General features: G+C 37.6%; 1 protein-coding gene across 1 annotated transcript in view; it reads left to right on the plus strand.

The window, feature by feature from the left end:
- Positions 1-21,292, plus strand: part of adgrd2 (adhesion G protein-coupled receptor D2) — a 68,754-nt gene that overhangs the window by 36,140 nt on the left and 11,322 nt on the right. The window contains exons 18-22 of the mRNA XM_084729305.1: positions 2,870-2,985; positions 7,703-7,823; positions 15,547-15,588; positions 15,731-15,784; positions 15,970-16,117. Of these exons, the coding sequence (XP_084585431.1) occupies positions 2,870-2,985; positions 7,703-7,823; positions 15,547-15,588; positions 15,731-15,784; positions 15,970-16,117 (481 nt within the window). The remainder of the gene's footprint in view (positions 1-2,869; positions 2,986-7,702; positions 7,824-15,546; positions 15,589-15,730; positions 15,785-15,969; positions 16,118-21,292) is intronic.

A 21,292-nucleotide genomic window follows, 5' to 3' on the forward strand; every position in this document is an offset into this window, starting at 1 on the left:
GTTTTAATGTAGGTAACATTACGTGTGTCATGTGACTTCAGTTTGTCAAGCCATGTGTCAAAACTAAATAAGATGATGGACCGAAAAGATGCAGGGGACAAAGCAGAAACAGTTCAAAATGCAACAATAAACAAAAAGTTTACTTGCAGGGCAGGCAGGTCAAAAACAAACAAATCAAACAAGGGTAAATGAGGTCCAAAAAAGACAGATCTAAAGTCCAACAAATGCAACAAAGATCTGAAACACAAAGTATGTCACCAAAGGATGACGACCAACTGACACAGAAACAGAGAAAACAAGGACTAAAGAAGCAAGGAACTAATCAGATACAGGTGGAACTTATGCCAATCAAAAAGGGCGGGAAAAGGACAAAGACAGGAAATAAAGTCAGCTAAACCATGACAGCAGTGTTTGCCATGCAGTGTACAGGGGCAGCATTGCCAGGTCTGTGTAACAAAACCAGTCCAATATCAGATCAAAACCAGCCTGAAAGCCAATACGCAAAAATACGTGTGATGTGTGTCAGGTCCATGTGTATACATGCTTATCTGGAGTCAGTCTGATAGGGATTTATGTATAAATAAATAGTTTCATTCAAAATACAAATGTTTATTTAAAGATTTTATTAATGCAATATGAATGCAAAAAAGGTTCACTCAACCAGTGGACAAAAACACCTGCAACCCTGTACAAACAGGAGTGAGGACAGGTCAACTTCTCCTCAATGGCCGTCAGACATTTGGATGAATATCTGACACGTCAGAAATGTTGGTGGGACGTTGTCAGGCTCTCGCACATTTGAGAGCCTGTTCATGTGTCACGTCAACAGAAAACATGGGCAGTAAAATGTAGCAAGCTTACCTCTAGTTGTCTCTGCAAAACAGACGAGCCATCCTGTCCATGTGCTCCTCGCCGTCTCTGAGTTCATATTCGTCATCTTTTTTTTTTTGAAGTTCCTGCTGATGGCACAGTTGATCAAGGCAGCATGTTCTTGTGTTGCTAACATCATTACTAGCAAACAAATTTCTACCTGCCTCAGATCTTTCAAGCTAATTGTATTGTAAATATTTTACTTTCTATTTTACACGTGCAGTGTGAGGACTCAGGTCATGGCTTGACCATCAGACTGCAGTGCAGTTTAGTAGGAGGACTAAATGCAATAGCTAAACAGAAGCTGGATTTATATTACTCCACAGGGCACCTTTGGAAAGACACAAAGGACAAGTGACATAATTGTTGAATTACCTCAAACAACACAGAGGATCATGGTTAGCCTCCAGATGAATACTGAGCTTCTGCATTTCCCTTCTATGTTTTCTGCATGTTGTATTTTTTCCCTTCCAGAATGACAGTTTCTGCTTTGTCCTGTCTGCATTTTTAGGTCTTGTTAATTTTTGACACACGGCTTGACAGACACCCCAAATTCAGTCTCTGTAAAATGGTTACATTTAGACACCAAAACTACTTGGCTAGCTTTAGGGAAAACAGATATGTTTACTGTTAAAATAAGTACAATATGTTTATTAAAACTCCAGTCTCCTGGGTGAAAGTCCTGTGTTTGTTTGAGCCATCTATCCTACCCAGAATCTAGATTATAAATCTATATTTTTTATATTTTCATTCTGACAGAACATCAGTATTGGACCACTTGGAGAATGAGAACACGCTTGCTTGTGCTGGATGTAAATGAACAAAATAAAGGGGACTTTGCTTCACTAATGTTCAGAAACTGCACAGTATATGCGCATAAGTCATGAGCTTTGTCTTTATACTGCAGATGATGTACTCATACAGTCAGAGTTGGAATTAAATGACAACTTTTGTTTTTTTATTAATTCAAATTTTTTGGTGCATTACAGCTTTACACATCAAATGAGACATTCCCTCTGCACAGATAAAAATAAAAACATAACGGCTACAGAATAAAAGACATCCATACAAGACAGGGCACAGCACTAGAAAAAAGAAAATAAATAAGTAAAAATACAAAAATAGGCAGAGGAAGACAAAACAGCAATCATATTTCAAGGGTTTCACTGTAATATAATTCCAAACTGGCTGGATGAACCATTCTTTAATTTCTGCAGTTTGGTTTATTTAAAATACCTGAGTATTGCTCAGCTGTAATGACCCCAGCCATAACAACTGAGAATCCCTGTCTTGACATGTTGTGTACTTGTTATCTGTCTCCTAAAAACAACGACCTTTCTAAAATCATATGGTGTACGTCTGACTGTAAAAAGGCTTCCTGGCAGCGCATCATACAGCAGCTATGTGGGTGATCCAATCCTGTCCTAACCCATCAGCAAAATGCATTGAAGAAGAGAACTGTTAGCTAGCCAAACATGGCTAAACAATGCAAGTTGATAAATATTCAAAAAAGTGCCATTACAGATGTTTAAGGATGAAGGAAATGCATTTAACATTTTTGCCAGGCTTCAAGGACACACGCAATGTAATTTAGTAGAACGACTAAATGCAAAAGCTAAACAAAAGTTGGATTTATATAACTCCACAGGGCACCTTTAAAGAGACACATATGATAAGTGACGTAATTGTTGAATTATCTCAAAAATCCCAAACAACACAGAGGATCATTGTAAGCCTCTAAGATGAATATTGAGCTTCTGTATTTCCCTTCTATATTTTTTGCATGTTGTATTTTTTTTCCCTTTCAGGCCAGGAGCAGTGAAAACTGAAATAATGCACATCAGCTGAGTGTTGTTACTGTGCTGTGAAATCGTGCAGCCTGGAGGAGGAGGGCAAGCTTTCCCTCCTCTACATGTGAGCTTGAGGCCAAGTGGATTCTGCAGAGGCACATCTCATGTTAGCTGGAGGCCATGTTGATGCTGTTGTCCTCTGCCTGCAGGTCAATGCAGTAGTGCTGTGTCGGGTTGTCATGGTGACCGTTTCCAGCGCTCGCCGGCGCGCTAAGATGCTCAGTCCAAGCTCGGCATCAAAGATGCAGACCTTTGACCTCACCTGGTGAGATACAATGGCTCCTCAAGCTCTCTCTGTCACTCTCTCTCTCTCCTCCTGCTTTTTGTGCTCGTTCTTTCATCACTCTGTTTCTCTCGTGCGCCCACTCGCTCTCACACTCTCTCTCTCACGCACACATGTTTCCTTTTTGGTCGAGCCAGCCGTAGTCAATAGAGGCACTGTGAGAGAGTTTAGGCTCGGGAGGCTGCTGTGGGAGCTGTAAGGGCTTATCAGCTTAACACCTGGTCCCAACACAACCCAATGTGTGTGTGTGTGTGAGAGAGAGAGCTGCACCTTGAGTTTTGTCTTTACTTAAAACTACATTCTGCCAAAAATTCTGTTATTTAACAAAAGCTGCTGTGTTCCAGCTTCCGTCCAGCAGTGTTCAATTCTTCTGTATGTTCAGTGTCTAAATAACGACGGTGAATTTAGGACAGCACCTTTAACGTTTGTGCCATTCACTGAACAAACCTAATTACAGAGGACTGTCTGAAGGCCTTTTTGTAGCATGTGTACATCCCTCAGTTTTGTTCTGGGGCCTTGACAACACAATTTCGAACTGAGCACAGAAGCCATTGTTAGTTCAGTTAAAGGGCGAGTCTGAAGATGTTTTCCTAACTGTCAACAAATCCTGTAAAATGATTCACACCAACAATCTGTATATGTTATTCAAGAAAGCACAAATAATCTGATGGAAACTTTTTTTTCATTTTTCAATGCAAAGTTGCTCCTTATTATTTGGAAAAAGTCAGCTCAATGATTACCTCGGCATAGTTATCATAACAATTAATGCAAATGCAACCAATCCCCATGAATTCTGCATGACCTTGCAATTTTGTCCAATCACCGCAACTTTTCCACAAAATTGACCAATCATTGTAGCTTCCTCTGATTTCCACCAGTGACGCCCTACGCAAATGTTATGTTTTTTATTTTGTCATGGGTACTGAAAAGTTTTTTTTTAATGATGTTCATCAATGTTCTGAGAACTTTTATATTTCATAATTTTGTGCTTGTTATGTTGGCTGAGGTTGAGCTCCACAAAGATTCTGCTTCTTTGTGGAATATCCACCGGTGCACTTCTACATTTAAAGTACAAAGAAAGCATATTTTGTCATAATTGTTGTAATCCTGAGCACGAGCCATTTGAGAAGGTTACCTGGAACACTCAGAACAAAGTGTGGTTTAATTCTCACTGGAATATGTTGCCTTTGATTTTTAGTAACTTATTCAAACAATGCAATTTTGACTCATGTCTGCAATCTCTTTGCAAAAATGCAGAAAAACATTTAAAAGACAACTGTGCATCTAGTGGTGGAATAAAATTGCAGTTAACTTGCCTGACAACCATGTAGGAGAATCTACGGTGGCCTTGAAACTCACAAAAAAATGTGAAAGACCATATCTAGACCCAAAAACCACAATGATTCTTACTTTCAGGTGATTATACAGGAATGTGAAAATTTTTATGAACATTATATCCATTTCAGCAAATAGATCCTCTTCAGTGTCACACACTTAACCTTTATTGCACCAAGATGATCCCCTTTGTACAAATTTGCAAAACTTTTTTTTAATTTCAGTTTCTGAGTTTCTGTGTCCCCCAGTTAAAGGAGAGGTGGTGGTGGGTTGCTGTTCATAAGACTCGTTTAGCTAAAAATAACTGTAAATTCTTATACTGTAAATCCTCACTGTAAAATTTTTGCTGCTAATATTCTGTATAATCCAATCTGCCACACACACACATATATATATATATATATATATATATATATATATATATATATATATATATATATATATATATATATATATACATATACATACAAACAAACCCAACCTTCGATCAGTATGAGGATGAGTAAATAAAGACTGAATTTTCATTTTTGGGTGAACTATCCCTTTAATGGTAGTGGTGGAAAGTATTTTTATTCAAGTACTGTTCTTAAGTACAGTATTATGGTATGCTACTTTACTGGAGTATTTCCAGTTTGTGCTGCTTTATACTTCACCACTGGTTCATGCTGAAAAAGGAGCGTGTCACCCAGTGCAGCAGTTCACTGCTGTGTTTTTTACTCGTTTTTGGACAACAATGGAACTCTATGGCACTGAGGAGGAAGATATACCAGGCTTTGGATCAGTTTGGGTCTTTTTGTGGGATCTGTTGACAATAAGGAATATATAGAATCTCACCAGGCTTTTAAAAAGAGCCATCTTTAAGAGACATTTTTGTTTTGTTATTACAAAATTCTTATTTCCCTATTATAGCCAGTTTGCATACATAATGTGTGATTGCCAGTCAGAGGCTGAATGCCATTTCCCTTTTCATTGTGTTGGATCTGTTGACGTTGCTATTGGTTACAGGATGATAGTACAAACATTTCTAGTAAACCTGCTGCAGTATACTTATGTATGCAAGAATCATTTCCTGCAGTAAAACCACAGGTGCTCCCTGTGGTGCTGCTGAATGATTTCTGATAAACCACACTCATAAATATTTCTGGCAAAATGTGCAATTGAAAGGGTCATTAAATATGTCACACAGTAGCAATCATAGTCCTTGCTTTTATCTTTTTTTAGAGGTACTTTCTGCCAGATAAATAGTCCAAATGACAACAATTGACAGCCAGGTCCATGAAGTCCAGAGAGTAATGGAAACAATGAGAGTATTGAGGCCAAGCATAAGGAGACAAAATGAGAGGAAGGAGGGTTTTTTTAATCTTGCATTTCGAGAATAAAGTTGAAATGGTATTAAATTTTATCTTCAACATTTTGACTTATTTTTTTTTTTTTATTCTCAACATTTTGACTTTATCCTCGACATTACCACGTCATTCTCTACATACCATCTTCATTTTTCAACACACACACTTAATGCTCAACATTTATACTTCAGTCTTGACATCTCAACTTCATTCTCAACATCCCCATTTTGACTTTATTCTCAAATTTCCAATTCATTCTCAACATCTCAACATCATTCTTAACATTTCGTCTTCATTCTCGACATTCCCCCTTCATCCTTATATCCCCATGTCATTCTCAACTTTTCATCTTCATTTGCAACATTTACAGTTCATACTCAACATTTAGAATTCATTTTCGACATTTCAGCATCATTCTTAACATTTATTTTCATTCTTAACGTTTCAACTTTATTCTCGACATTTTGACTTTTAATCTCAAAATGCAGAACAAAAAAACTGTTTTTCCCTCTGATTTATTTTTTCTTTTGCCTGGCACTAAAACTGAAAGTTTGACTTCATCCTCTGCATTTCAACTTTATTCTCCACCTTTTGACTTTATTTTTGACATTTCCACTTCATTCTCAACATTTTGACTTTATTCTCAAAACCTCCAAGTAATTTTTCCTCTGCCTGACACTAATACCGAGAGTTCTCGACATTTCGACTTTATTCTTGACGTTTCAATTTTAATTTAATTTAATTTGAATTTAATTTTAAATACAAAATTAAAAAATTAAAATCTTCCTTCTCTCATTTCTCATGCCTGGCCCAAATACTCTTTCATAGGGGAAGGATGCTGATTCTTGATTTTATAAATGTAATTTTTCAATTCTGTGCCCACCACATATAAAAAACTCCATTCACCTCCACTGTATTCAGGCAGATGCAGAAATCTCAGAGGCAGACACTCAAAACCTGGACAAATGAAACCAAAACTATGTGTGATAAAAACTAGTTGAGAAAAATGAGAAAATATGTTATTTGTAATTTAGGTGAGCCCTCTCTTTAATGTACTGAATCCATTCAGTGATTTGCTGAATCACTCTGACAGTGCATTATGACAGTGCAGGATCACGCCATCTAAATCTTCCTCATACTGTTGAGTGTGAGGATTACACATAAATGGATCTATGCGCAGTGTGTATTAGTGAAATCTCTCTTTCAGTATTTTGAGCACTAATCTGCTTTTTCAGAGATATACACAGGTGAGTACACTAGAATTAGCAGGTACTACTAATATGTCTAATGGCTGAGGAGAGACAATTTCACATTCAAATAAAAAGGCCTTCAACCCAACATGCAGCAGCTCTCTTCCATCCACATTTTCTTTTCTCACGTTTGTCTTAGCCTGATGGAAATGCTACGGCGCCATTCCCCCTCTTGCTGCCTCCCTTCATTCCCTCACAAACACACTGAGAGTGCATGTGTGCCAGCTCTAGAGCGTTACATGAATTCAGGAGAGTAGAGGGAAAGCGACTTTCAAAAATAAAAGGGAAGAGAGGGAAGTGGGTGCTGGCTTTGTCCTTGTAGACACAGTGTAGTCTGAAAACTCAATCTTTCTACCCAGGTGCAGCAGTGTGACAACAATAGTGGTTTGAACAAAGGCAACCTTTTCCGCCTTGCCCCATGAAATGGTTATTGGCCGTATAAGCACCAGGATCATTGAAAGGATGATTGCAAAGGAACAGGAGCATGACTGTGGGAGGCGGTAAAATCTATAGCTGTGCAGAGATGTTTGATGAGGATTCAAGGAGGAAATATTTTAGAAGAAAATGCTGCTGGCTGCTTCAGTCAATACTCATGTTTTCTAAAATGCTCGACAAAGAGAAAGTATACAAAGTACTGAGGAATCAAAGTGTGCCACAACACAATGAGAAGTTTTGTTTCAGTGTCTGTGAAACATCTGTATTGGAGAGTATAGAGATACGTGCACATATGAGTCATGTATGTGCATTTTGTGTATTGTGTGTTTGCAGGGCTGTGACCCGCCCAGTTCTCATCCTGCTGCCAGTGCTCGGTCTCACCTGGCTGTGTGGAGTGCTGGTCCATCTGTCTGTAGTAGTTGCCTACATCTTCATCGCTCTCAACTCCTTCCAGGTAAACAAAAGTCCATAATGTCTGCCTGTCTACTGCTACCTTGATTAGTTAATCGGTTTGTATTATTTCTGATGTTTGTGTTGTAACATGTTAGGTCAGTTTCAACAAGTTCGCACAGTAACACAGACAAATTAACAAGTTGAGGCAGCGGCAGACCAGAAACTGCCGCTGCCTCATATATATATACATATACATATATATATATATATATATATATATATATATATATATATATATATATATATATATATATATATATATATATATATGTATACATACATACATATATGTGTGTGTGTGTGTGTGTGTGTACAATACATACAATACAAATATTTAATTAATGAGACTTCATTAATAGTGAAGTAGGGGAGACCAGGGATGGTTAACACTTTTTGTACCAGGACCTATAACTCATTTAATTTATGTACCCTTACTTATTACAAACAGCAATTTTTATTTTTATACTTATTTCCAGCCTTTTCCCATGCATATGATTATTTTTTGTGATGGTTCTAGATGGAAATTTGTTATTATTAATGTTAAAATAACATGTTTATAATCATAAAATACATTTAACTGTTTCTCACTCTGGGTAATTCTAGATGAATCTAAAAATCACATCACTGATGGTTATTATCCTACAGAAAAATACTGCAATACAGTTTACTACACACAGTAGAATCCATATTGATAAATATATAAATACATTAAACAAAAATTCTGTTTTGGTGTAATTTCATATTTTAAAAGAAAAATAGAATAAATGCACTAATCTCTTAGTCTGGTCTTTATCATGAAAGATAATAGAATCAAAGGTGAAAATGACCGCTTGTGGCCATTCCAGTAGTTATGGAATTCTGGCACTTGTAGTAACTGATATTTTTGGGGTTATCTAAAATACATTTTGCTGCTGATCTTGTCCACAGAAGTACACTGCTTAGCTTCCTACATCAGTAGCGCTTCTCCAAACCGGTGCTGACCACCATCTACTGTTGTTAATACACTGACTATGGTAGCACCTCATGCAACCACACATCAAATAATCAGAAATATTCCTTCAATTATTTTCATATCTTTTTCTCATGCTTTTACTATCTGGATGAGGGTGTAATATTCAGGGTTATAAAAACAGGTTATAAAAATTTTAACCAATACTTGAATTATAATCATACAATATCAAGTTTTCAACATGGTACTAGTCTTTTCCTTTCTAACACACCAGCTGTTCATTTTGATCATGAGCTTGTAAAGATTAGTAACTTGCAAACTTAAAAAAAAGAAATGGTATTATCATTACAGTTTCAACATCCTGTAAACCAGTCATTCCCAAACACTGGGTCAGGACCCACAGGTGGGTCACAGGAGATTTTTTTGAGGGTCTCCAAATAAATAAAAGACTGTGGAGGAAATTCTGCAAATTTAAGATTTATATCTGCAGTCCACCTTTCATAAATAATTTATATTGTTATACTAATGAGACAAAAAAACAAGAGCCTGTTAATTCTGTCTAAATGCACTTATGTTGTCTCATTTATGAAGAAGGCTAAAATATCTTAAGTTGTTTTTTTGATAAGAGGAAATAAAAACAGTAAAATAGCTTGTTAACTCAGCCTAAATTAATTGATTCCTTGTATGTTTTCAACGTCAAGATAATATAAGGTGATCTGACAATGGCAGTAAAAATGGTCAGGAACATCCATTTATGCACAAATGAACTCTTCATGACGGTTTGTCCTATCAAAAAATTTGGTCCCCAGGAAAAAACGTTTTGGAAACACTGCTCTAAACTGCCAGTGCAATTGTCACAACTGTTTCATGGGACATAATAACTCTATTGAATGTGTGCAAAAGGTAATAACTCACCCAAAACATCTCATTCATGCTTCAAAACCAAGTTATTGTGTCTGTAAATTGTCCAATACCACCAAAATGAAAACTTGTTCTGTCATCATGTGAGCTGTACTCCTCAAAATGTTTAGATGTTTTTCACCATAACAGTCGACCCTGGAAATGTTTCTCACAATATGAATCTCTGTTGTTGACACTGACTGCTCACAGTATTGTCCTATACAAGCATGTCAGTTTTGTCTTCTGAATGTGACTCTATTGTGTATCACACTGAGCTTTTCTCAAGTTTATTGGGAAAAATCCATACAGTGCAGTTCTGTAGTACACAGTTAGATATGCACACATGCAGAGTACATTTATTTTTGCAGAAATGTGGTAAATGTACTGTAGACAGAAAATGAACCCTTGGTCTCTCATGTAAAGTCTTACACAATGAACAGCCTCAAAATGAAACCATGTGACTCCTGCTTCATTACTGTCACCTGGCAGCTCATTTACCAGTTTAGCAGACCTCACAAAAATGTTGTCATAAATATTCATGGAATATACATGCCTGTCTGACAGATTTTGATATTTGAATTGATCATTTTGGATGTGATGGCTCAAACAATGAAACAATGTTTGGTAGTTGTGAAGAGTTTGACAGTTTCACTGAAAATCAACTCTTTGTCAATTGTGTTTAGTCTTTTTCACACACATTCATTCAATTTGCTTGAATGAATGGGAAATTCTAATCTGTTATTTTTATTTGAGAATTGAACCCTTCGCTAAGCCCCACCTTCAAAGAGCAGCTGTCCAATCATAGCTTAGCAACCATAACTAGAGATTGAAGGTGTGCAGGAGGCTCTGAGAAGAGCAATACTCAGCGTTTCATGAGTCTGGACAGTGGCATCCAGACTCATGAAACCACAGGAGCACATGTGTGGCGAATGGATTAAACTCTTTCTTCATCTGCTTCAACATAAGCTACAAATATTAGCATGTCTGGCTAACTAACACTAGCTTATTAGCTGCAGTAACTTTACCTCCAGACAAACTTGTTAGATACCACTGCATCTGCATTTGTTCTGTGCGGGTTTGAGGAGGCGCTTCCTTTTCCCATGTTAATGAGTGTATTTCTGTCATCTGTCATGTAGATATACCTGCTGTATTTCATCATCCGACCAATGTTTGCTGAGATGTAAGCTAGCTTTAGCCTCAGCCTTTTAGCATTATCATGCAGGCAGCTTTTAGATAACTTTACATAAACACTTTCACAGGGTTCTTATCTTAAAAGGTGTCAGATGGAAACATTAAAATATCAGCTGGAGACTTCAGTTGACTAAAGTTGAGTTAGCATTAGCTTTTGGTAATTACATTATTACTACAGCCCTAGAATTTCAGAACTTTGTTTTATGCCAACTTTTTACAACTTTTCACGAGTTAATGACTAGGCCTTAAATAGTCAATAAAGCAAAGTGTTATTCTATAATGAAATGGTAATTTAGGCGAAAAATCATTCCAATATCAAAAATAATGCCTGTGTAATGCCTGTTGTTAGTGTTTTTTAGCCCAGTGTGTTTTAAGTGACACCATGTGCTGTCTGAGTGAGAATTGTCAGCAGTGTTTCAGTCAAACAAGCTTGTTTTGAACATGAAATGCCTCCATACTGCTCATCTGGTGTAATCCAAGTCTCTTAAACATGCCAAGTTGCCAAAAACATGTTTATTATGTTTGAAAACTGGTCACCAACCCTATTGACTGAATATATGAACATATGAACATAATTAATAGAAAATATCATAATAAATCATACAAGTCAACTCATCAGTGCTGTGCATGTCTATATAGAGTATAATGTATAATGTCTTTATCTACTCATCTGCAGTTATAACTGTGCATTCACCTTAATGTGTGTGTGTGTGTGTGTGTGTGTGTGTGTGTGTGTGTGTGTGTGTGTGTGTGTGTGTGTGTAGGTGTGTGTGTGTGTGTGTGTGGGAGAAGGCAGTCAGGCCTTTGAACGACAGGTCAGACCACATCTACCTCCAGCTCTCCACCCTGATAACGCAGCAGTTACTTCCTCTCTCAGACTCTCTTCCACACACTGTCCCTGTTTTTCTTACCCTCTATCTATTCTTTACATATCGCTCTCTCTCTCTCTCTCTCTCTCTCTCTCTCTCTCTCTCTCTCTCTCTCCCTCTCGCTCCTGGTCTTTTCTTACCCCTCTCACCCCACCATGCTATCCCCCCCGGTCTTTAATTATCAGAATGAGCTAGCCTCTGGGTGACCCCCAGAGAGCTGCTAGTTAATTTAGATTTACTGCCAGTGTCCAAGTGAGGGCAGATAACACTACAGTAGGAGTTCTTCCTCATGGAGGTAGGAGGAGGAGGATTTCACAATAACAACCCTGTACACTTAAGTCATTAACATAAACCTAAAGAACCAGTGTGTAGGACTTAGTGGTATCTAGTTATGAGGTTGTAGATTTCAAACAATTGAATACTGTTTGCCTCACCCTCCCCTTCCAAGCTGTAGAAAACTACTGTGGCCCTGAAACTTACAAAAAATGTGAAAGACTGTATCTATAGCCACTGTTTGGTTTGTCCTTTCTGGGCTACTGTAGAAGCACTGTGGTCTCTACGGAAGAGGACCACCTCCCTCTGCAGATGAGGATTCATTCACAAAAACACAATGATTCTTTTTGCAGGTGATGCAGCTTCAGCAAAGGGAGAATTTAAAAAGTTTTTTTCCCAGAAAAACACACAACCCTCGATCAGCAGCCACTATTACTACACATGAAGCACAGGAAGTTTGTCTGTAGCCTAGAGAGCATTTATAAATAAGGAAACACTGAAAACTCTTAGATGAACGTGTCCTTCAATAATACAGCCCATATCTGACTGTGATTATGCTTACTGCGATTACAAGCGTAATCAGCCAATCATAATCAGAACACTGTGTCTACGTTGGCTTGCATCACTGCCTTAATCATATATGGGCAGATATCTGCTCCAAAACAGCAGCCTCAGCAGGCCTGATCACTGTGATCTCTGTCTTCTCAAGCATGAACTGAGGGCTCCTGACAACAGTAGCAAGAACCAATCAGCTTCTCTCCTCTTCTACCCAATCAGCTACTACCCTCTTAGTTTTTCACATCATCATTGTATATGCTGTAATCTATGTGTGCCTTTATATTCAGCGTGTGAATTTTTAGATCAGTTTGATCAGAGTGTTTAAACTACTTCATCATTTGTTTTTCTGATGAGAGGCTGATCTTAGTTCTGGGATATATGGCTTTAAAAAAGAATCTTAATTCTGTACCACCATATACAATATATATCTCGATATACACATTTTCTCTAAAATAACATACTGTAAATTCTCAAATAGTGCAGACATATGATGACCTTAGAGAATATGATGCATTGCTGTACATTAATCCTCATAACATGAGTGCTGCAGTAATATAAATCCAAAATCATCAAATATAAAGGAAAAAACACTGACAGGAAACATTTTTCTATAATACTTAGGTGCTTTTGCCTTAGTTAAGTTTAGAAGTGGAGTATGTTCAGCATATTTTGCTTACATTAGCTTTTCATGGAGCTGCTGTGAAGAATTCAGGAATAATCAGGGATTTTTTATTCTGTGGCAGCACAACACCCAGCCTTTCAGTAATGTGATCTGAGCTGATCTACACACTAAGATAAAGTAACTGCCCCTCAGCAGAGACCAGTAAAAACACCGAAAACTGCAATATGACGATATGGTGATCCGCCATATCCCTCATTAATTCATTCTTGAATATAACAAATATAATTAAAATATAATATTTCCAGCATAACGGCATTGATTATTTAAATGTCTTGAAGGGATCAGTCAAAATCTGATGTTACGTTGATGACATATTTTTGTAAGCCAACCTCGAAGTTAGCATCGCTCTGTTTCCTTGAATTTTGGATTAGTACAGAAAATAAGCCCTGTGGCAAACAAACCTTTGTTCAGCAAGATAAAGGAACAGCACTTTTAGGATTTTTGAAGCATAAGAAATAGAAAGTTAGGTTACCCACACCACAGTTACATGACTTCACATAACCACCTCGTGTTCAGCGTGATTACACTTTTAATACATGTAAAAGCTTCATTTTATGTCATTAAACAAAACCTGACAATCTCTTCAGCTTGTGTTAACCACAGACCTTATTTCCAGCACCCATTCAAAAAACCCATAGAATTCTGTGTTTTCGGACTGATTCCTGCAGCAGTCAATCACTGTTCTGTACAGGTCACTGTCAAGGTTCATACAGTGAAATTGTTTAGACTAAAACCTCCTGATAACTCCTGAGCACGATCAGAGCTGTCAAAAATATTATTTCAGATGTTTAATTCTGTTTCCTCTGAAGGGTTTTCTCTGTCCTGTCAAGTTAATAATTACACTTTTTAATTTCTAGAGGACTAGAAGGGCACTCAGAAAGCACAGATCTCTGCCACAGCCAAATGCCCTCTTGCAATGCAAAGGAATGTGAAAAACAATTTGTCCAAAATTTAACGGTTCTTCCTTGGCCCATGCTCCACCTCTCCACCAAGTTTCATGAAAATTAGGCTGGTAGTTTTTCTGCTGATGTCACAGAAAACATAACCTGGAGGTAATAATACAACACACAATAATGCAATCACCTGGACAGCTTGTGCCATCTTAAAAGGTAACTTATCCTACAGAGACCATTAAAGATGTGGTGCAGACCATTAAACTGTTGTTCACCATTTCTGTGTTCAGGATTTTTTTGGCGGACCTGAAACATGGCTCAGAACATATAACACCACCTTGCCCCAGAGTGACACACTGAGAGCACACACGTGTAGTTACTTTACACAATCTTCAATAAAAATGTCAACAAAAGGTGTCCATATACTCTAACATAAGTGCTGGTCAGATGGTCCAACAGCCTCTGAACCCCAAGACAACTAACTTTCTGTAACTTTCTGAAAGCAACAAACTGACAATTACACCCACTGAGAAAGTAACTTCCCTCTCGAACTGTCTTTTTGAAATTTGCTAAACAACTATTCCTGCCACTTTTTATTCTTACAACAGAGTGCAACACTATGAATGCCTTCTATAGAGACTTTCTGAAAATGTGCACTGTGTACATCATTTTAAAAGGTCATTGTGTCTCTTTCATTTCTCTGATGGCAGGCTTTTCACACCGCCTTCACATTTAGATACAATTCTGCCTGCTGATGAGAATATATTTTTTTGTAGCATCCCAACTTCTTCAGTGCATCACTTGACATACAGGAGGTTAAACACCCCCCTTTAATGAAAGTCACATTTTTATCCTTGGTAATACGTCATTGTGATGTGTGTTATGTTTTACAAGACACATCAAGATCGAAATATGCTGTAAGTAATAAGCAGCTTTGAAACTTCAGTCAGGCTGGATATAAGATGTCATAAACCTAAGGAACCAATCCTGTTAATCAAGAAGGTGGCGCTATACATATCATTTGCAGTGATGCACAGCCATAAACATAAAACATATCTGGAGGTGGACAAACTGCAATCTTAGAGAAAACACTTTAACCAGATTGAATTTCTGGTAACCCAATTTGGATTCAGTTCAGTCACACACTGCTAAATCCAACTGAAGCTCGTGCCAAAAGGGAGTAAAAACCCACACAGATGGAGAGCATGAAAAGGTATTTTGCAATACATGTTTCACTCTTTGTTGGTTAATAAGAAGAAAGCAGTTTGAGTTTGACAGAGATGACAGAATGGAGCACTAAATGGACTTGATGAAGATATTGTCAATAAAAGCTGTCTGAATGGAGTTTATTTTTCTCCACTTTCCACCTTTCACAGGCTCTTCCTAATGTGTCTGTCTCCTCTCTACAGGGCCTGTATATCTTCTTTGTGTATGCTGTTTACAACAGTGAGGTAAGGAGGCATTCAGTCCATTGTCAGTGCGTCTGCCTGTCACCACTGAATCTGCAGAATCTCAGAATGTATCTTTGTATGGTATGTGAGGCTGCCAGCCTTTTGGACAAACCAGTGGGTGTAAACACCGCTTCTCATTTAGGTGAGGAATGCCATAAAGAGGATCAAAGAAAAGAGGAAGGCCTTATCTTTCACGGTTAGTGAGTAAAAAGCACACAGCAATGATCGGCTCCCTCAGTACGCTACACAAAATAAAATGTTTATTTTACTGACTTTGCTTTTGTGTGGGCAGTTTTTAGTATAGTAGTACACATATTAGATTTTGTTTTTATAAAATCATTGCTGTGCATCATTTCTGATTGGTTTGTGGTGTATTTTCAGAACTGTTCCCAGCCAACCAGCTTCCTGCCCTCCCAGAGGGCTCCAATCACCTCCTGGGGCCGCAGTCCTCCGACCCCCTCCAGCCCTGAGACCAGTGAAACCTCTGGACCCCCCAGCTCCACCTCCACGTCCCTGGTCATCAAGAACGGTATGCTGCATAACCTCGGGCTGGTGTGTGTGTGTGTGTGTATGTGTGTGTGTGCTGTATGTGACATGGTCTTTACACAAATATACAGTTGAAGTTACAGTTCTTAAAGGGACAGGACATTTATCTGTGGATGGATAAATGGCCTGTAGTTCTATTTATCCATACAGATTTTTTGTTGGTGTGAGCTGCAGAGTTTTGGAGATATCAGCTGTGAAGATGTCTGTCTTCTCTACAGTGTAATGGAGCTAGATGACACTCAGCTTGTGGAGCTTAAAGCACCAAAAAATATATATTTGAAAAATTCAAAACCCACATCTCTTTTCAAAAATCATGACCCAGTTACTCAAGATCATCCACAGATCTCGTTGTGAGCGAAGAAAAGAAAGTAGTTCCAGTTGATTGTACTGCAGAAAAACTACAGCTTGAGATCTGTGCCTGAACCCAGCGGGACCTGGACCTGACTGGACAAGACAGGGTCCCTGCATATATTGTCCCTGTCACTGAAAACTCCTACTGGTTGGTACATAGAGAGAAGCATGTTAAGAAAAATGTATAATATTTCCTCACACACAGACCTCCCTTTTGCAGGATAAATTCACACTCTCAGTTCCAAAAATATCTTCTCTTCAACCATTTCCAGGTATCAAGGTCATTTATTTATCATTGTACAATACAGGTTGCACAGTGAAATAGAAGTTGTAGTTCCTTCATGTTACACACACACAGAGATCATATATATAAATAATTAATAGAGCTGGATAAAATATAAATTAAAACAACATATATAGTTAGTTATTTATATACATACACACATATATATGTATAGATGAATCTTGCGAAGTACCAGAAGTTAACAAGCTGCCATTGCTGCAGTGGCATCTTCCCTGTCTCACTATTAGCAAGTAACAGCAGACACAGTGTTTAGAGGGGAACCGCAAGAAGAACATTTTGACTGAAACCATGGAATATCTTCTGAGAGTCTCGCAAATTTGAGGTTCCCTTCTAGTTCCAACCAGCAGACACCGAGACAGACGGACACGACATGTCACCGCAGCAATGGCGGCGCCGCAAGATGGCATGAAACACAAAGCGGTTGCTGGATTCGTCTATACACCCAGAAAATAATCTATAGTGCATTTATTTGAATTAGCGTCAGGCTGAATGTAAACAGCAGTGACAAAATGGTGATAATATGGTCGTCTGGGAAACATTATCCATCGGCGGTGGCTGAGTTTGAGCGTGGAGCCTCAGTGTCATCCATGTGAACACAGAGTCCTCCTCCTCTCCTCCTGCTGTGGTCTTGTGTTCTGTCAGCTTGGAACATGGACCAACTAACTGAGGTGTTTGGTGTGGCTGGTGGTTGGAACTGATCGATTGGTCTGTGATCGGTCTGCTGCTCGTAATCCAAACCTTCCAGCACCTATGAGTCTTTTTCTGTCACAGGTGTTAAGTGTTTCAGCAATTCAGCTGAAACAAAATATTGCAAAATCTGGAGAAGCTCCTGGCTGCAGCATCTGCAGCATAGTTCACCAGAAAACGCTTTCTTCAGAGCCCCATCACTTTCCTGACATTCACAACGTGCAAAACAGTCGGGGGATCAGATCTTAATTAGCTGCACTTTATGCAAATCAGATAAACTGCAGCTGGGCTCATTTATAGCTGTCATCTTAGTAAATACCTCTCTAAATTGAATTTGTGACAGGCTTAGTAAATATCCTCCTATTGTCTAGTTTGCACCCTCATTCTGGATTCCATTGTGTCCGTAATCATTCTTGAGAACTGGAACAAAACTGTGTTTTAAGAGGTTTTTTAATTTTTACTTCAATTCGGCTGGAAAGTATATTTTAACAAATCAAACTCTTGGCTATTAAACCTTGTAACCTTGTAGAGTTGACAAAATGTTGAATTTTTTTTCATTTCACAGCATAGTCGTAGTGAGAAGCCATTTTATTTTTTTAAAAAGTATCTCAGAGTTCTCTTAGTGCTAATAATCAAAATACACATTTTTCAATCATAATTCTTATTTAGCTAGAGGCTAAGGGCTACAGAGTTTTGTAAAAATCTTACAGAGTTGAGTTGACACAACTTTGAAGGGCCAACATTTTCATTAAAAATCAATTTTAAAATAATGTTTATTATAATAGCACATTTCTATACCTATGTTATCTGTGGGTATTGTTAGTTTTAGTTTTTGAAAGCTTTTAACACATTTCTAAATTGTTTGAAGTTGTGAATTCTAGTCTGGGACAAAGGTGCTTTCTGACCCAAAGCTTAGCAGCGCTTAGAAATTAAAAAAATATTCATTTCTCCATTTCTTAAATTACATATGCTTCATAAATTTAAATTAGAATTAGTGTTGGTATAATACCATATAAGGCTGTGCTTCCTGTCCCATATGTCAGGAAGTGTTCATTTATGGATGCAGCATCAAAGAGTAAAAAGAGAAACTCTACAAGTTTGGAGTTTGACGTTCTGCTTTCAGAGATCCATGAAGGAAAATCTGTCATTTTAACAACCTCAGCAGTGGATTTTCACTTCATTTCATTCATTAGGATTCCCATTAGCTGCAGCCGTAGCAACAGCTATTCTTCCTGGGGTCCACTCCAAACACAACACTATATACATTACAGTACATACACACAAAAACAAAAAAGACAAAACAAACAAACAAACAAACAAAAACCAAACCCCATCCACCACCACAACAACATCAATAAAAACAACACAAAACAGGACCATACACATAGATACAGGATACCAGTGGGTCATATATAAATTAATTTGGCCAATTATACTCAAAGTCAATAGCTCAGGTCATCAGTGGGCTGACAGGAAAGCCTCCAGATGCTCAAAAACTCTATAAAAAGGTTTGATAGTGCTTCCATTATTCTACAGCATCATTTCATTATAGTGACACACAACAAAAATATCCTTTAACATGTCTGTTTGTCAACTAAATAATCAGTAGGTGAGTAGGTGAGTAGGAGAGCTGTTTTCAAGTGATCTTTACTGTTCTCCTGGATGACAGGCTCCTGCAGAGAGCTCCATGTAACCACTGCTCTGTACATTACACTGTTCTTCAACATACTAGTCTTGATTTTGGCTAATGTAAATCTGGTGCGATAATCATGTACATCTGAGCTCAGGTGTACTTGTTTACATAATACCCCTGGTGATTTTGTAGCTAAAATATTTCTGATAAAGTTGAGCAAAGACAAAGTAAATGTACCATCTATCTTTAGCCAAGATAAACAGTTATGCATTGTGTTTACACTGGTTCTGTCTGAATTATTATTTGGGTTATGGAAGTATGGGACCAAACCACACAGCAGTAGTCCAGTTGTGATAAAACTAATGCATTAACATCTGTCCTATGATATTCTGTGCCAAAAAAATTTGGCATCTCCTTATAACTGAAAGACCTTCCCCCATCTTACTCACTGCTTTATCAATATGCATTCACCAAGATAATTTGTTGTCTAATGTTACCCCTAAAAGTTTGATCTCCTGAATAATGGACCCAGACAGCTTCCTTGGGGAACTCCACAACTACTTAATTTGATATCAGAAAAACTTCCATTAAAGAAAAATGTCTGTTTTCTATCATTTTCTAACCATAAATACTGCAGTCGGACCATAGAATGTCCCTTTTTATATGCATGTTGGAAATCTGTATTCAAGTCATTGAATGAAAAATAGCATTGTATTTTTTCATAAACTATTCTTTCCATGATCTTACTCAAAGCAGGTAACAGGCTAATTAGATGGCAATTAGGGCCAGAAAATGGCACACTTACATTTTTGGACAATGGAATTATCTTCAATTTTCCAAGCTTGGGGATGAATAAATTTTTCCACGCTCAAATTAACACAACCAAGTGTGCTGTTATTTTTTGATTAATTTTCCATTCAAATTATCAACCCCAAATGGTTTGTCTTTACATCCAGTTCACAACTTTTCCACATAACTTATAGTAAGTTTGGGAAATTCAAATCAACAATTTTTGTCTCTCATAATTTTATCTTTTATCAAGTCATACGATTGCCCATTTTCGGTTTGGTCCATTGCATTCCTTAATTTATTTACTTTGCTATTAAAATTATGTTTCAAATAATTAGCAATATCAACTTCAAAGTTTCTAGAAATTATGGAGTGGATTTGGATCTTCTACCCATCATATCATTAACAGTATTCCACAGTTTTTTATTATCATATTTTATATTATTAATCACATTTTTGTAATACACCTTTTTCTTCCTTTTATTTAACCTAGTTACATAATTTCTTCATTTGTAAATTTGTCAGTCTGAAATGTAGCCAGACTTGTTTGCTACTTCCTTTGCTTGATCTCTGTGTGTCATACAATCCCAGAATTCCTCACCAATCCAGGGGATCTAACATTTCTAATAGTTCTCTTTTTCACAGGTGCATGTTTATCAATTATTGTCACAAATAGGTCACTAAAAGTTTTGAGTGCTTCATCTGGATCCTCTTTTATCAACACACTCTCACGATCGCCACTAAGTAATGATCACTATGAACTTTTGGTATCAATATAGCTTTAGAACACAGTTCCACTGAGTTAGAACAGATATGATCTATACAGGTAGATGTTCTAGGTTCATCACTTTTTATACGCACTCGAGTTAGCTTAGTTTCTACTTGTGTTAGACCACATGCAGTTGCTACAGTGAGAAGCTTTTTCTTAAGTGGACAATCCAGTGAGTTCCAGTCAATATTCAGGTCCCCAAGGAAGAATATTTCATTGTCATGATCACACACCAAGTCCAACATGTCACACAATTTATTGAGATAAATTTGCACTGGGTGACCTGTAACCACATCCTATCATTAGGGGCGACAGATGAGGCACATGAACTGATAGCCACCCCGCCCCCATATACATTTCTATCCCCTCTATCATATCCATCTATATTCAATGCAGAATCTTCAACTATGGGATCAAGATGAGTCTCTGATATTGTTAAAACATATTTAATATCTATTAACAGCAAGCATATGTTAATATGAGCTACCTTTAACCCTTTCCTGGGTAATAAACCTTTTCTTTTGTAAAAAAACAAAACAAAAGGGTGAGTGCTGTTAATGCCGTCTTACCTGAGGGTCAGATTGTCACTGAAATATAGAAGAAATGTCTCAATATGAAAATGGCT

This window comes from Lutjanus erythropterus, chromosome 10 (genome assembly GCF_056507025.1).
Source record: "Lutjanus erythropterus isolate fLutEry1 chromosome 10, fLutEry1.hap2, whole genome shotgun sequence".
Lineage (NCBI taxonomy): Eukaryota > Metazoa > Chordata > Actinopteri > Lutjaniformes > Lutjanidae > Lutjanus > Lutjanus erythropterus.